This window comes from Patiria miniata, unplaced genomic scaffold (genome assembly GCF_015706575.1).
Source record: "Patiria miniata isolate m_02_andy unplaced genomic scaffold, ASM1570657v1 HiC_scaffold_1, whole genome shotgun sequence".
Taxonomy (NCBI): domain Eukaryota; kingdom Metazoa; phylum Echinodermata; class Asteroidea; order Valvatida; family Asterinidae; genus Patiria; species Patiria miniata.
In genome coordinates, this window is record NW_024037047.1 from 9,217,887 (window position 1) to 9,235,298 (window position 17,412).

Genomic DNA, 17,412 nt, shown 5'->3' on the forward strand with positions numbered 1-17,412 from the left:
TATCTGTCACGGTTGATTTTTTAGCAATTGTTTAAGGTTTAAATGTCTTTTTTTTTTATAACTTCCGGTCTGATGACGTCATCCAAAAACCAGGGAGTTGATCCTTGGCTATATTTTCACAATTCCACCGTTTTTTAAGCCAAACGGTCTCCGTTTTCAAAAGAAACTGTGGGGTCACTTTTTATGCTAATCAGCTCGCGTAGAAATTCTCACTTGAATTAGTTCACTGCATCCTGAGGGACGTCCTTCCGTATACACCACGTACCGTCGCTTTGCTCACGAAGTGACAAAAACCTCGAAAATCGATAATTATTCGATTTTGAGTTTTACTAGCCATTTTATTATAGTTGTCTCAAGGAACAATTTGACCAAAGTTCAAGGCAAAATATTGTTTACTTTCTTAATTATTGTAAACAAACAATTGACAAAGAGCCTGAAATCGGTGATTTTAATTTTCACCAAGTGTAAAAATGTGTAAAATGTTCACACGAAGTGGCAAAAAGTCACTTCGTGAGCAGGGCCAGAAATTATACAATGTTCTACACGCGGAAGGATGGGAGCATACACGCGCACGCAAACGATGTTGAAAAAGAACAGACGCGCGCGCGCTCAACTGTCGTGACGCGCAAAAGTAACAAGTTTGTTGCGTCGAAAAAATCCCACGAAGTGACAAAAACTGTGTACAAAGTAATTGGCAAAATATGGGACCCAAAGTTTAGATGTTTTCACGAAGTGCAAAAAAGTTTTATTAATGAATTACAGTTTAATTACGAACTATTTTTAACAAACAACTATGAATTAACAAAGAGCAAATCATATCCTATCGGACAATGCAAAAATTTCCGAATTCTGTTACTGCAAAGTGGTCGAAAATGTCTTTTGAAAAAATAAATAACTTCAAATGCGATTATCTCAGAATGAACTTTCATTTGTCGAATTTTTAGGTTTTTGTCACTTCGTGAGCAAAGCGGTGCAAGATGTATTACATCTAGCAAGCACGGCAGTCTTTGTGTAACTTTTTTTGGAGTTTCAACGATCCGTTCACATATATTTTGTCACGAACGTGTACATAAAGCAACCTTGGCACTTTATCGCATTGCTGCACAATGACGACAATCGAACATATGGCCAGGTTCGCGCAAGGACTATAGTTGACCAATGGTTAACTAACGTTTGCCCGAACTCTGTCTAGTCGACGGTGGTTGACTACGCTAGTCGACTATTTGGAACCAGCCTACTGGGGTTGGTTGCTTCGCTGGTAACCAATAGCCGCGCGCATTCATAACGCTAGCAGAAAGCCAGGATCCAGAAGTTTTGCGATGACAATTTGACCAGCGTTTGACTAGCCTTGTTCAATGCGGTCTCTCGGCTTTTTGTCGAAGGGAGATAATCGGGCCCTGCACCCACAATCAACGCGGCTACGTGCGTGTACGACCCTTGTCCGTACGAACGGCTAACACAACCAGCAAGCACACACACGTGAGTACGGACTGTACGCATGGTGTAATATTAAAGGCAGTAAATGTAGGCCTACTGTGTTCTGCGTGTGGGTGTACGTACGTACGTGTGGGGGATATACGCGCCGCGTTGGGTTACGCGGACTAGCTCATGCATGTACTGTGTGTGCATGGCTGTTGTACGAGTACGTGTGTGTACGTGCGTACGTGCAAGCATAGCCTCGCTGTATGGTACAAGTTACTTTCTCACTAGCAGCGTACGGGCATCGATATGTGCACGCAATTATGCCTTGCCAAGTTGATTAGGGATTTTCTTATCGGTGATTTTTTTTTATCGGCGAATCGATAAGCCCAACGCCTTGGTCAAGGCTAGCGTTTGACTAGAGACGTTCGCACGTTGCTATCAGTGCGCAGGCGTAAGGTACGTCACAAATCAACCACTAGTCGACTAATGGTCCTTGCCCGAACTTGGCCTAAGTGCATGGTCGGCTGCGGTCTTTATTGGCTCATCTTACATTGGAAATTTTGTTGTACAGTGTCTGTTGACGCTGATCAAGTTTCAAAGTTGGTTGATCGTTATGTGTGGATTGGTGTAATAGTGTAAATACAAATGGCGAAGTGTTGGTTTGACCACTGGGAAAAGAACCGGTACGTCGGTTTACTGGCAATCCTATGTGCCTGGACAAGTGGTTTTGTTTGGAACGCTGCAATGAAGGGTCTAGCTGTGCTGTTACCAACCCTACAGGGCCAGGCGGATACGTATACCTGGGTTATCGGCTGGATGATTGTCATCATGGAAGTTACTGCTGATCTTACAGGTATAATATGTCTCAGTGTTTTTTTTTATATTGTACAAATACGGTTTTCCTTCCCTTTTTTATTTCGTTTATCATTTACTATGTTGATTTTTTTCAACGTGCATTGTGGTTTTCTTTTTACGTTTGTGCGTATGTGAACAACAGGCAGAAATTGATGTGGCAGGTTTTGATGAAGGAAATAAAGTAGAAGTAGAATAAAAATCTGCTTGGCATAGATTTCTGGCAGTTTTCTAAAAGGAACATTTCACTAAAAATTCCAGCAAAAATGATCGTCAAAATCTTAATCTAGTCCATAAATACTCACCGTAAATACATTTTTTTTTTAATGTTGTAATTTACAGGTCCAATTGCATCTCCTCTTGAAAGACGCTTTGGCATCCGGGCATGTCTCATGGTGAGTGGGGTCATGATCACAGTGGCTTTCATCGTTAGTGCCGCGTCGTCTTCAGTTCTGGTTATGGCTGTTGTGCTGGCAGCGTTGGCAGGTTAGTGTCTTAGCTCTGGACCCTCTTGGAAACCCTGACCGCCTCACTGAGAACTAATTTTGAATTATGAAAAACCTTATTGATTTGAGCAAGGTTATAGTAGGCTTTAGTTACAAACAACCCTAGGCCTATGTGTAGTGTTTCCGTATCTTTTTGTTTCTTTCAGGACCTGGAATCGGACTGTCGCATGTTTTATCAAGAGAGCTAATTGGCCGTTGTTTCCAATCAGGGGGTACCTCTACAGCTTTCTCTATCTCCCAGACCGGGACCCCTGCTGCTTACATTGCAATTCCATGGCTGTCACAGTTGTTCTTGGATACCTACGGCTATCGAGGCACATTGCTACTCCTGGGTGCCATCTTCTTTCATTTGACAGCATGCGGTGCCCTGTTACGTTTCCCCTCTGACAACGATGCGACAGTCACAAAGGAGGGTAGAGACTATATTTCCTTAGTGAGTGGTGCTGAGGAAGGAACTCAAAGCAGTACGGACTCGAACGCGTCTAGACGAAGCAGTGACCAAGAAAATCGAGCTAAGACATCAGCTTTACGATCCTTTTGGCAAAATTTGCACACCGAGCTCTTCTACGATGTGACATACTGGCTTTTGGCGATCATTTACATCATAATTCAGTTTGTATATACTGCCTGGTTGGTATATTATGTTCCTCACACTCAGGCCAAGGGGTTTTCGCTGAGTGATGTCACTATCTTTACCGCCATCTCCGGGCTGACGAGGATACTCACAGGTCTCAGTCTCGGACCTCTGTTGGATAAGATCAAGATTATTGGCAATAAAGGCTTCATGGGAATCACTTTGATATTACTAGCTCTGTATTACCTCATCGACCCGTGGCTGACGTCCTTCTGGTCGACAGCTGTCAATCAAGGCGTGTATGGATTTGCCATTGGTTTGGCATGGCTGCTGGCAGATGTCTTGTTATGTGAAGCCATCGCTGTGGATCGGTTGGGTAGCGCCTTTGGTTGGATCTCAATGAAGTCTGGCATTCTGCGTTTTTCGCTGCTGTATCTGCCAGGTGAGTTCCGTTGTGATCTTTTCCGTTATTTGAAAGTTTAACTCTTTGTAACTTACTTTAAAATTGTTTTGGTCCCTGATCAAATTTGATAACATAATTTACATAGTCATCATTTACACAGTCATCATCGTGGGGTGCTGTGGTCCAGTGGTTTAACGGTGTTTGACTCGTGTGCCGTGGTACATTGGCTTCGAATCCTGACCGTGGGAACATGGTGCTTGTGCTCTTGAGCAAGGCACTTTAATATTATTGCTTCGTCCTTCGGATGGGACGTGGGTCCCGTGTGTTGTGTAATGCACGTTAAAGAACACAGTAACACTTATTGCTAAGAGAAGGGGTTTGCCCCGGTGTTTCTGGCAGTGGCTGTAATATGCGCCGCAGCACCTTGTAAACTTATAAGGTGCTACATAATGGGTCTCATATTTCTCATAAACTTCGTTTTACCTGTCTTTAATAATAGACATAATTCCAGCGCCTTGAGGACCTAATTGTTGGTAGATACGTGCGCTATATAAGACTCCGTTATTATTATTATTATTATCATTTGTATAGGGCCTACACTCTTAAAAATCGGTCGAATCAGATCCGACTTTTCACTAAAACAACACTTTTTGGGGTCAAAGTAATAGTTTTGCCAAGATTTTCTGGTCAGAATGACCCGAAAATATCTTTACTTTAGTGGGTAGTATTTCTGAAAACTTGGCCCCTCAGTCTTTTCGTTGGTAAAACGATATAGAGCTGGCACTTTCGTCTCTCGAAAAAAAAAAATGTCACCATGGGGAAAGCTGCCCCTGGCGCCCCCATACGTCATATTAGTATTCAAATTGATTTGTTTCAATTTTTTCCATGATGCAGGTTTGATCTACGACCTAACAAGGAGCTACACCTTGACTTTCATGCTATTGGGAGGCGCTCACCTCATTGGTTTCGCTGTTTTGCTTCTTCTTGTTTGGTTGCAACGAAGAAAACAATAAACCAAGTCGTGTCGAGAAATGTTCTGATGAGGGCAGAAACATACCAGGCATGCAGCTTGAACTGTCTGTTTATAATTTTGCAAAGCGCACATTGCTGGCCAGCGAATCGCATTTTAAATTTAGTTCAAGAGAGTTGGAAGACTCATTTAAACTCAGTTAAGTACGTTTAAAACTCTCCTGTATTCATTTTACACGTCGAAAGCACATTGCACTATTTAGGGGAGTCAGGTTGGCGTAGCGGTACTTTCCTTGCCTTCCATCGATGTGATACAAGCTATGCTTTTAAGGTTTTGCCACCTCTAGTGGCCTTTAGGCCTATACATGTATTTTGTTTCAATACTAATATCATTTTTTTCATTTCTGTCATGAAGAGCAAATAATTGTGATTTGATTTGCTTTGACCCGGGTTCGAATCCCGCCTGGGCCAATATGTGGATTGTGTTTTCAGTCCCTACTTGATTCCGTGGGTTTTCCCCAGCATATTCTTCTGGGATTTTTCTCCCACCTCTAAAACTGTAACTTCTTCTCGTTGTCTTCTCTCCACAGGTTTCTTCAGGCTTGCGAGCTATAGTGCCCAGGGCGCTTTTGAAGAATCCTTGGTTTCATTACCATAAATTAATAATAATAATACCAATAAATTTGTAATGTAGCACAGTAGTGTATACGGGATTCGAGATTGTATAAATTAGTAAAATGTCCACAATTTTGTGTAGTTTGTTTTATTATCACAGCATTGATAATGAATAATCTAACAAGACAATGAATTATGAGCAAGACCCACAAGAAGTTGGTCTAAAACCGTGCCCTGGGAAACTTTTACATGTATAAAGAACTTGGTGATTGCGACAAATCCTTCTTTATTCTTAATAGCTTGTTTCTTTGATCATCTTTTGGTATTACATGTATCTATGAACAAAGACATTGTATGAAAAGAATAACGTTTATAAGGAAGATTAAAGGTTAAAGAAATAGGCCTAAATTATTATCTTATATATTTACAAAAACAAAGTTTTCTTGTGTTAAAACAATATGTAAACGAATACCAAGGTGCATATATTCCTTTTTATTTTCTCTGAAAGCTCTACATTATACACTGTTAAACACTCGTACTGACTTTCTATTAACAGTATATTTCTTCCGTCAATCGGCATTATATTCTATGGTTTGTTTCTCTGTAGCCTTTGTACTATTTCTTTCTTTTAATAGTGTATATTATTGTGTTTGTTGACTAGTTTGTTCAACTTTACAGTAATGATAATTTTAGTTATAGTTTGTCACTCGAAGTAGAATGAAATGGGTGTGTCCTGCATTGCCCGGGACCTGAGAACTTGGTGTTCAACCCCAAAAAGTTAAATTGTGTTAAAGAATATGCAATACATAATGTTCACAAAATGATACAAATATTGTATATGCAATTAGAGGCAGCAGTAAAGCCTTGGCCAAATACAGTGACAAAAACTGTTCTAAAGCGGGTTGTCTGCTAACGTCCTTTGGCCCGTTCTGTGATTGGTTGTTTGATCCCCACATTGCCAAGCTTTTTCCTTTTTTCTTGCATGAAGGAAGACGTAGATGGAAAGAGAGTAGGTCAGAAGACTAGCAGACAGCAAACCAATCTTGACCTGAAAATCACCAAAACAAAAGCAATAAAACAATAAGAATCACAAACAACCTGTCCTTTCAAAAGGCGGCAAACTTGTTTTAAATTAAAGTACGACGCTTCGTAGCGTGCGTTTAGGCATACTAATAGCCGGTTGAATGCAATGCTTTCACGCTGTATTATTGCTACGTTGGGGGATCGTTTACACTGTGGCTAAATTCCTAGTCGATAGCGCAATGCAACATCTTATATAGATTGTATTCATCAGCCATTGGGACGTGTATTTTGATATATTAATTAATAAACACTACCGGGCGCTGTGCGTATCCATGTGGAACAAAAGCACACATCTCCCAGATGGCCGCAGTACAACTATACCTTAACTACCGCTTCCGACATCCATCAGAAAAGGGCATATTGAAATGCGTTTGCTTTTGACGTAATGTGATTAAATTTAAAAAAAATTAAGAATTACAAAAGTCAATTGTTTGAGTTTTATATTTCAGGTCTTTCCAGTCAGTGAGCAGTTTGTGGCAGTTTTTATTTCCGCCACCTTGCCATGAACGGAACCCAGCGAAACAGACCTCCCCCCACCAATCCAATCGTTTTACTGTGTGAACTTGACTGTTTCACTTGGGAAATGGGAACTAACTTATTACCCAGAAGTCATTGTCGTTCAAGAGTCTCTGTGTGATGATGAAGAGCGGATACTGCAGAAGGCTGAAAACTGCCGACAGCAAGATCAGCAGACCGTAGAGTGTGCCAAAATACTCCATGGGAAAACTAGACACAATCAGAAAGTAATTAACGAGAAAAAAAAAAGTGATTGCACAATGAACTCGGTAGGGAAAACCCCCTCTACGACCAAACCAAAAATAGAGTTGAAGGACACTGGAATGCCATTGTCGCCGTGTACTCACGCGCGCTCTTCTGCGAAGACGCTACGGGTTATGTCCACATTCAGGTAAAAATCGGTCGTGCGTACTTTGTTTCAAAAGCGCGCCAACCATGTACAAGTGCGCAAACGTAAACGCGCCGTGTCCTTTACTGCTTTCATGAGGAGGCAGCACAGCGCCACCTACTGTCCCTGAATGGAGTCGAAAGCTTACTACAGACTGTTTAATGACCATCGTAAAAATACTGTAGAACTGATTGAACGATGGGCTAACAATAAACAAGCTAACACAAACTGCGTCGATAGTTTAAAACAAAAATCTTACAACAGTGAAGTTCCTGAGGCTGTCAGGCTGTACACAAACGATCTGCTCATTACAGAAAGCACGAAGGTGGCATACTGGGCCTCCAGTATGGGTAATATACCACACACGCCGAAGATAAGACAAATGGTGGTACAGGTGGCGTAGGCCAGGGCGGCGTCCTTCTGATCGCTGTATGGGCCACGCCCTTCGAGTCTCTCTATGGAGAACAAAAAGTCACGTGTAACATTTGAGCGCCAATTGGAATGCTGACAAAGAAAAGGCAAGGCTACCGGGCCTAAGTCACAGGCAGAGCGAAAGAATGTCTGCTTCCAAAGATAACTTGGTTTGGCGTCAGGGTACCAAACCGGTTTCAGGCTCAAGCCCAAAGCCGAGACCGGATCGACGCCAAGGTTTGATAAACGCTATTTGGATGCCAACGTTCACTTTTCGGAAAACTTGACACGTGACCCCTCTGGACCAATGAAGCTTACCTTCTTCCTTGTCTTTATTTAAGCAGCGGTGTCTGCGTTTATTCCTGCTGACAATCAGCCCACTAAATGGAGCACACAGGATTCCTCCTAGCTGAATGAAGGCAAGTGCGTTGGTGTAGGAACTCACTGAAACCCAGGAGGGAAAAAACATTCAATATGTTGTAGTAAAACTAAAAATAACCAATCATCATCCAAAATTAGTATTAGTTTGGTTCGTTTGGAATAATGTTCACCATTTTCTCCGACTTTATGTATTACGTTTTGGTGTCATGACACAATACGGATGGGACTAGACACCATCTTACACTAGGACTGGAGGCGCTTTTCATGATGGCCATTCTGTATTTTGTCGGCCAACAAAAATATGACGCACTTGGTGGTTGTTGCACCCCGGTCCGTACCGTCACCTCCTCTAGCGACGCTTGTGCGCACCGCGGCGACCACACCGGATGAACTCGAAGATGATTTATGTGTTTGTAGGCCATGCGAATTGGGACTTGACTTACCGAGCTGTTCGTCATTGTCAGCAAGTTTGGTCAGCACCGGGTTCAGCGTACTGACAAAAAACAATACGTCCAGTTGCAGAATGGAAAACCACAAGTAGAAAAGGCCGAAGAGGGGCGACATGACGCACGCCCTCAACGATGGGAAATCCTTCGACAGTGGGTTGCTAGGCGACGCGAGAGTAGAGTTGCCATCTTGGTCAGCGGACTCACCGCTGACTCCATTCGGTAATCCATTGCCACACGCACCATTGTAGTATTCTGAGACTTCTTTAAATGAAACGGAAATTGAGTACATTATTAGTCAATGAGCAAACTGCGAAAATGAGCTACATTGTTCAAAACCTGAAAAGCCTTTTTGTCCCATTATCTTTTTTGGTACAAAATACATATATAAATAAAACTGTTTTATACCAACCATTATTCTCAACTTTCTTGGCTTCTCTGGGGTCAGGTTCTTCAAGTGCTTCATCGTCCTCCCTTTTAGGGTGATGTTTTCCCTCTGTGTCCTTGATGGCGTTGCTGTACGCGTGCAGCGTCTCATCCTCATGAATATTCAACGTTTTTCCCGACCGCTGATTGGTGTAGTAATCCGGTGGGAGTGGCCATGGAATGTGCCCCTTCTTCGGCAGCAAGACGAATGTGTTCAGAGTGAAGACAAACGTGCTGCCCGCCAGAATGAAGAAAGAGGTTTGAACTTGGAAGCCGAAATTTTCGTAGAGGACCTGCGGAATTCAGGATAGGAGAAGGGAAATGAAATTAAAGATTGTTACTTCGGTAACCACCATACGTACCGAGGTGGTTCAACGCGCATTTCCGCCGGTTGTAACTTTCTATGACACGGTCGAAAATGTGTCGTACAACCTACACGCAAGCGAGCGTGATAACACCCGTTAACAAAATATTGTGGGGTACCCAGCCTGTTTTCAAACTTCTCGTTGAGACAAAGTCCTAATTGAGAACATAGACTATAGTCTCGGTCAAAGGAAGACACAAGTTCAAGCATTTCCCTTGCCTGATGCACGGCGGTTCATATCCGCCGAAAGAGGGCGCTCGCATGGGTTGCTTTGGTAGCACCCTTTACTGGCGGCTTTGAATTTTACAGGGTGCATTGGAGAAATAAAAATCCCGTCTTGAACTAAGACTATAATTTGATTTATTATTAGCCCACGTATGACACTGCGCTTTTGTAGTTGCTGAGGCTGTTTAGAATCGTGTTGCATGCATGATGAGTTCCATGATCCAACGGCCGAATTCAGACACAATATGAAATTTATCAAGTTGTCAAGTTGACGACCCGTCCTCGCCCTTGTACAGTGTGTATGGAATCACTCCAAATTCATACTCGCGCTCTGTTGCCAAAATATCAATGTGTGTTATCATGACTGACAGGTTTGTAAAGGTGTTAAGCAAACACACCCAACGGGTGCGATCAAGTGAAGCGTGAGTGTAGGTACGTGCAGAACACTAGTTATGCTGGCTGGTAAACAAGGACGCAAAAGGTGTCGCCAGCACGTCAAGTACATCATTTTAATACAGTAACAACCAATGTCTTTATTCTAGAACCACTTATATTTTGTACATGGAATCGCAATTCATATTTGCCTAGGGTCACTCCCACAACAGAACGTTTATGTGTCATGTTTGTAGAAGGGGCTGGCAATGAACTTTGGATGCCTTTTAGTTTTACTGTCTCAGCTAAGCTTCAGCTCGTACCTGACGCCGCATCTAAAGGCGCATTTGTGGAGCAAACGCAAAGGATTGGGGGTAATTGCGCAAAGACCAATACACGTGCATATGGTGCGCATGCGTATGTTGAACTAGAGCCCAGTTTTGATTAAAATATATCTAATAAGGGCCCAAAAGAAAACAGAGGTCATATAACGTGGGAGAAGGCAGTGAGTAACAAGCAAAGTGCCGCCTTTGGGCAGTCCGGGAGTGCGGATTGAGAGTTGACTAATGCCTTACTCAAATCTTGCCCAACTTTTTAGGTTAACAGTGTTAAATTCCGGAGAATGTGGGTCCATTCCGCCGCCAGTGCAGTTTATCCATAATAAGGCTTAAATTTGATACTGCACGTAAATTCTTTTTGGTTTTTACGACGAGCGATCAAGTTACAACTTGCAATTTCACTAACAATTGGTAATTGTATTACACCCAAGGAGATGCCCTTGTTGCCAAGAGAATGTACAATAAAGTTCGTTCGTTTTTGTAGAAAAAGCTTATTTGGTGTGCTGGACAATCGGGGTTTTTTTTTACACTGGAGGCTATCGTTTTGATTTTCTGAGGTCATGTGTATGTGTCATCTGACTGTGTGTTATTGACCTATTCAATTTTACCATTCAGACAATCTTTAAAACAGCACTTCAGAAACTGATAAAGTTCCATTATATGGGCCTACACTTCAAAAACAGGTTGATGGCAAACAAATAGTAAAAAGGCAAAGGTCCATTTACTGACACTGGAAATATGGTCATTGGTAAAACAGACGGAAATCGATAGAATTCGTTCAGTGAAATCAAGTTTTGGTGTGGTGGTTAAAACCATAGCTTTTTTTCAATCACGGAACTAACGATCGGTACAGAATTTGAAGAAGATTCCCACAGCTAAACCAAAGGTTTCCTGCCGCGTAACTTTCTACTTTAACACTTCGAATTAATACACTTGTTTTTCTGTCTTCCTACACGAGAGTATGATATTGTTCACCGCTTTTCTGTTCACCCCTGAATTTCTTCAGAAAGATTGCCCCGTCATGCGGTGATATATTATGGGATACTCGATGTGTATCAGACCCCCGGAGGAAATCAAACAAGTGCACAGACATAAACGTGTGCAAACATCGTTATGCCCATTCTTTTGTCATTGAGCCGCGCAAAAAGCGGGTTGATAATTTATCAAGTGGCATTGAGCTTACTGTTTGCTGAGTCGTTTGCCAAATCGTATTTCAAGTTCTGCAACTGATACCGATTGTAATAATTTATCATGTCTTATCGTAAATTGTTTTAACAAAAATAAGTTTCCGCTTTAATGTTTTGTATACTTTTGCTGTTGTTTAACTTTCTTGTGAGTATCATTAGTCAAATAAATCAGGGGAGTTTGACAAATGTTATTGTTGAAAATGGGGTTAACTACAAAGTACAATAATGACAAGTCATAAGAAAGAAATACATCAGGTTACCTTCACAACCAGAAACACCCAGGCGGATGAGTCGAAACAGCCGCAAAATATGGTCATTACTATCCATTTATTTCGTCCAAATAGATTTGAAATCTGCGGAACAAAAATATATAATATCACACATAAGTTTGTATATTTCACATTGACATTTATGGATGGAAGCTGACATGTGAATAAACCAATAATATCAAACTGTTGGACTGAGGTGCAACAATGCTTAGTAAAAAAAATATGGAACTCTTCAAAACTCTAAGTTGTATTCATAATGTCCATGTTACAATCGATTTTAAATGACAACACAAGGTAAGAGTTTATCAAAGCTACCTTGACATGCCTAATAACTCAGTGTCAAAGATCTGGTCAGGGTTTCGACAACAACAAAGCACTTAAACACACAATAATAAGAGTTGTTCGGCTTATTAAAGTTGCATGTTATCTTTTAATATGTGGTTTGACTTTGTTTTTGGAGTGAGGAACTCAGTCACTGGGGGATCATGTTGGCGTATATAGCGTTTCTTTCCTCGCCTTTCACCGCTGTCACCCGGGTTCGAATCCCGGCCTGGGTTTTCAGTCCATGCCTGATTCCATGCATGGATTTGCCCTAGAATATCATTTTGGGAAATTGGGGTTTTCCTCCCACCATCAAAACCGCAATATCCTTCCACGTCTTGTACCAAGTCCCATCCCGTTCTGGCGCTGGCGCTGTTAGATGTTGTCGAAATAAAAAAGAAATACAAGTTGGCACAGTGGCACTTTGCTCGCATTTAACCTTTATGACCCGCGTTATAATCCAATCCATGGACTTCCAGTGAGTCGAGCCCGAGGTTGCAGGTTCAAATCCCGCCCTAAAAGAAAACTCACCTGTAGGTTTACCACGAGAAGTTGGACACCACCGGCTGATACACATACGGCTGCAGGGAAGACTAGTAAAGGATTACTGGAGCTCAGCGCGAACATCAGGCTCCCAGCCAACATCAGAACGCTAAGTAAAATACCAAACAACACATGTAATTTGGAAGATTTGTTGTTGAAGAAAACTTAACCACTGGGATTTACCACCAATGTAATCAACTCTTTGATCGCTCAGAGCACGGATCCTCTATAGAGCCTTCAAATATCAAGACTGTACTGATTTTATGATCGGTACAGATGAAGCCTATAACGACAATTCAAATTATACATCTTTCGGCAATGTGTATATTGAATTGCATGGAGGATTCCTTCCTTCATGATTGAACCACTAGTTCAGTGCAAAGAACAAGATCATCAACATTCTCAAATGGAGTACATGTATACTCCCTTCATTCTCCCTGATATAGGCCTACATCTCAAAACATATTAGAAAAAAGTTAGGCCTTACTTTGTTTTGTCATTTGATAAACTGATAAAGGAAAATCTAAGACAAAACAGTAAAACGAGAAAACTGAATAGATCTTTGCCACTGATAATGTTCATGTACGACCTCTCGTGATATATAATGAAAGTAGAATGTAATTTTCCAACTTGTGCTACTCACCTTATTATTATTCTCATGAAAAGAGTTCCCATTTTGTCGAATAGCAGTCCGAGTGGCAGCGAGGCACCGGAAACGCAGAAGTTAGCTACCGTGAAAACGAGTTGAAGCTCGGCGTCCTGATCGGCACAGCCCGCTAGTCCCGGCACGGTGGTCGGTTGGCTCGCGTTGGCCGTGGAACCGCTTGACGGTACGGTACTGCGAGGGTCAGCTGTGGTTCCCTCGGTCCAGCATTTATCCGCGAAGTAGCCTTCCTGTTTCAGGACAAAAACCAGTGAGGCCCATCCGAAGATCCACCCACCAAAGCACAGACACTCTAGCGACCCAAGAACTAGGAGACTGACTTTATGCACCTTACGAGTTAACATCTTTGAAAACCAGTGGTCTGTCACATAACACGACTGCGATACAATTGCCAGTATAGGTAAAACTGTGTCTTTTTATCGACAACCTGAATCAGTGTTTATTCGAGGACTTAGTGGCAACTCACTGGCCTTCGGACTTGCCACAAGTTAGACAGAAAAGAGCGGCTTCTGTACGGTTGTAAGGTTCAAGTTAAATATTAATGGACTTGATACACTGAGCATATCATTATTGCGCAGTGATGTGGAGCACGTCAGCGAGACGAACCTGACAAAACCTTTCTGAAAATGGACTTACCCAAAACTAACGATTTTAACCAGACCACTGCACTTGAACCGTGACGGGGAAGGATGCGACGTGCAAAAGTAAGTTCAACAAAATATTTTGTGTGTGCGCGCTAGTGCGTGCGAGAGGATTCGTATTAGGCCTATAGAGAACAGCATTTGGTATTATTTCTGCATCAGTGATAATGATATATAAAAGGAGCCTAAAAGTATAGGTCACGCGGCGAGCTTCTGAAACCCTCGCGCGCCCGGCCCGCCTATGGGCATTTTACACTAGGTTGCCCTTTCTCTTGCTATATTTTTTTGACAGAACTTAAGGATTTCTAACAGTAATCACCCCAAGAAACATTCATGTTGTAATTTTACCTCGGTATTCATCACGAAAAATGATGAGAAGTTGGAAATGGGTAAAAGCAAGAGAACGACGCTAAGATTTACCTACAGCACAGCCGATGGGTTCTAGATATCGTGCTGGCTTGAATACAGTCCTTATCAGCGGTCATTCCAGAATTTATTTTAATGCTAATGAGTCCTTCAAGTTTATTTCAAAAAAATCTATATCCTAAAAGACAATCTTATAGTCTCCTTTTTAACTTTCAGTTTTCACCCGATAACCGCCCGAAAATTATTTTATAAACTTTCATATGCATACACCAAGTTCCAGTAGTACATAGTCCACATGTATTTTAGATTTTCGGAAGTGAGAGATCAGTAATTTTTGGCACGATATTTTTCTTTCACGTCGGCCGATTTTTCAGATTCCATAAATTGAGATGCTTTCACTTTTAATACAAAGGCCTTTTTTCCGAGGGTGATTTCTGTAAGAAATCAATGTACCAAAAATAATTGCAACTTTTCGAAATTTAGCGGGTCAATTTTACTGTTAAAGCTAGTTTCAGCGCGCCACCAGCAGGGATGAACTTTCAGGTGCTCTACGCGGTGGTTTGTTTGCCATGGTTCGCGTGCGTGCCTGAGTCTCTCCCTCCGACAGAAATTCGAGACCGCCTTGAACAAGGCTAGGCGCGCACTGAGCCATGAGTCATTTTAATGAAAAGTGTTCCCAACTATAGTGAAGTACATGTACTTGCATAGTCTTTTTTGTGTTCTACTGGGATTGAAGCAAAATATGCCCCACCCTCATACTTCCAGAAGCCCCACGTATGAATGGAGTATTCCAACGGTTGTATTCCACCATGCAAAGCCTCAAATCTTACTTATTCCAACGGTGTATGAAACTAATTATGACGTTGTAGGCCTATAGTTATCAAAGTTTGTGATGAATTGGTGCATTAGTGACACAACATGTGTATTATGTAAAAGCGGCGCCATCGAGATCGAGACGCAAGGCCAAAGGGGTCACCCTCTCCCGGAACACTAAACATGTTCCGCCATCCTAGCTGATTGATGGTGGTACAATAGATTATCCCCATGGCTCAAACATAAATCATTTTCACAAAAGGCGGTTTATGTATAATAGAATTTATTACACAGCAAGCCTGCAGCGTACGTGTCGTAGAAGCTTATAGTTTGCATTGTTAGAAAGGAACGGGAACCCAACATTAAATCAGTGATCATATTTCCGCTACCTACTGCATAGCGCATCCAGAATGCAGATTCATTGATCATCATCCATGCACAGTGGCGTCGCCAAGGGGGGGGGGGGGGGGGGGGGGGGGGCAGGGGGGGGGGGGCAGGGGGGGGTGGGGGGGGCAGGGGGGGGGCAGGGGGGGGCACGTGCCCCCCTGGAAAACCTAGTGCCCCCCGAGTGCCCCCCCCCCATCAAATGCTGGTGCCCCCCTATCCTCTGCAAAATTCTGCGCGTTGTTAAAATCATTACCTCAAAAATAGTAATTTCTGGAGATATCTTCAGATCGAATTTAGCATCAAATGTGGCACCATTTTGCATTTAGCCCATCCTCCGTATGCGAAAATTTTCCAAAGGGGAGGGGGCACCCCCTCCCCTTAGACCCCTCCCCCAGGACGGCGATCCGTATCCACCTAAGTGCCCCCCCCCCCCCCATCAAATGCTGGTGGGTATTTAAAGCGCACGTATCCACCAGGACTGGTGTTCAAGGCGCTACATCATTATATCATCACCATAGTGCAGACTTTGCGCAATAAAGATGTAACCATGCATATTACTATGGATGTTTGAGCCGTGACTACGCCTAGTGGTGATCAAATTTGGTACTGATTTATTGGTGTTCACATATATAGCGCAAGCCTTAGTGAACACTTGTAGGGCATTGACAGGTCGAGTGTAACTGTAAAGGTTAGAGTCCGAAACCAGATTTCATATGAACCCAAATTTCATATAAGACATGAAAGTCAATGCAGCCTACGTCACTATTCAATACACAAGTAACCCTAAACATAATCAGTTTAGGCCGCTTATGCAAAAAAAAAAAATCCAAATTCACTTTGGCCTGAGTCCACCGGAACTGGAAGTTATTACTCGCAACTTTGTAAACTATAAACATTTACGACCTAGCAGTAAGGTCGTTTAACTTGTTAGAAATTCACCTTTAATTGGTGCATGCAACATTGAGAAAATTGTAACCATAAACAGTGTTATGGAAATTATGGCTAATCAACCTGCCTGTATCGTTAATGTGCGAGGCAACAAATAAGTCAGCGGCCACTGCATTAAAGAGGCCACGGAATCGAGAGAAGCTCACTTACCTTTGAAACGTCTCCTCACTCTGAGGGCATGTTTGATGTGCAACTGTTGGAGAAGAGTCGAAGACGTATGATCTTTGTCAGCTTAGACTTTTTAAAAGTTGTACGTTCGCGCCGCCGGTACTGTGCACAATATGCATACAGTCTGCGCACGCACGTATAGGGCCTACTTTTGCCGCGTATAGTCGTGTTCCCTAACGTGGCGCACTTCGAAGCTACCCGACTTTCCTCGTGTAGTGTTGCCAAACCTCTTTGTCGACAAACCTCAAATTCATGCAGTAAAATACTAGTACTTTTACCTTTGTATTGCTTGCTATTTAACCTCTGTGAACAATTTCGGTTTCATAAAATTTAATCCAAAATTCAAAAACGGTGGCGTCCGGAAATTGGGCACAAATTGGCGGAGTGTTCCCTAACGTGACGCACTTTAATAAATCTTGAAAAATTCCAAGTTAACATTTACGAATTTCTGTAAACTTGATAAATTCTGGTAAATAATTATTATTATCTCTACTTACATACCCAGCCAGATGTTTGTCAGAAAATTATTTTCTTCTTTTTCGGGGCATTTTCAAAGGGTTCACTTTGCACTTGAAAATTAAAATCACGCCAAATAAATTTTTCTTCTAACTTTGTTACGGGTAAATAAACTCGCGTTTTATGAACAGCAGTGTTTAGAACTCGATGAAATTCCCCTTTCTGTGAAATTTCAGTTAAAACGTTTGCTCTAGGTAGGCGTTACAGGCAAAAAATCAAAGTGCGCCACGTTGGGGGCCGCGCCATGTTAGGGTACATCAACAATATTCGTCTGTCCAAGATGGCGCCGGTAAATATG

At 42.2% G+C, this 17,412-nt stretch overlaps 2 protein-coding genes across 3 annotated transcripts; one reads left to right on the forward strand and one right to left on the reverse strand.

Moving 5' to 3' along the window:
* The first annotated feature begins 2,166 nt into the window (after window positions 1-2,166).
* LOC119730147 (monocarboxylate transporter 3-like) lies at window positions 2,167-5,123 on the forward strand. The gene is made up of 4 exons (XM_038202923.1): window positions 2,167-2,275; window positions 2,617-2,760; window positions 2,927-3,796; window positions 4,652-5,123. The coding sequence occupies exons 1-4, from the start codon at window positions 2,167-2,169 to the stop codon at window positions 4,768-4,770; spliced, it is 1,242 nt and encodes a 413-aa protein (XP_038058851.1). The 3' UTR covers window positions 4,771-5,123.
* A 679-nt stretch (window positions 5,124-5,802) lies between these two features.
* LOC119722228 (solute carrier family 43 member 3-like) lies at window positions 5,803-16,724 on the reverse strand. 2 transcript variants are annotated; one of them, XM_038192282.1, is made up of 10 exons: window positions 16,581-16,724; window positions 13,255-13,505; window positions 12,600-12,720; window positions 11,739-11,831; window positions 8,979-9,285; window positions 8,564-8,830; window positions 8,058-8,183; window positions 7,588-7,783; window positions 7,027-7,150; window positions 5,803-6,389 (listed from the first exon to the last, which is right to left on the reverse strand). In XM_038192282.1, exons 2-10 carry the CDS (start codon window positions 13,284-13,286, stop codon window positions 6,234-6,236), a joined length of 1,422 nt encoding a protein of 473 aa, XP_038048210.1. In that variant the 5' UTR covers window positions 13,287-13,505; window positions 16,581-16,724; the 3' UTR covers window positions 5,803-6,233. The 2 variants fall into 2 exon arrangements, with proteins under 2 accessions (XP_038048210.1, XP_038048204.1); XM_038192276.1 differs by lacking the exon at window positions 16,581-16,724 and having other exon boundaries at window positions 13,255-13,658.
* Window positions 16,725-17,412: the final 688 nt, after the last annotated feature.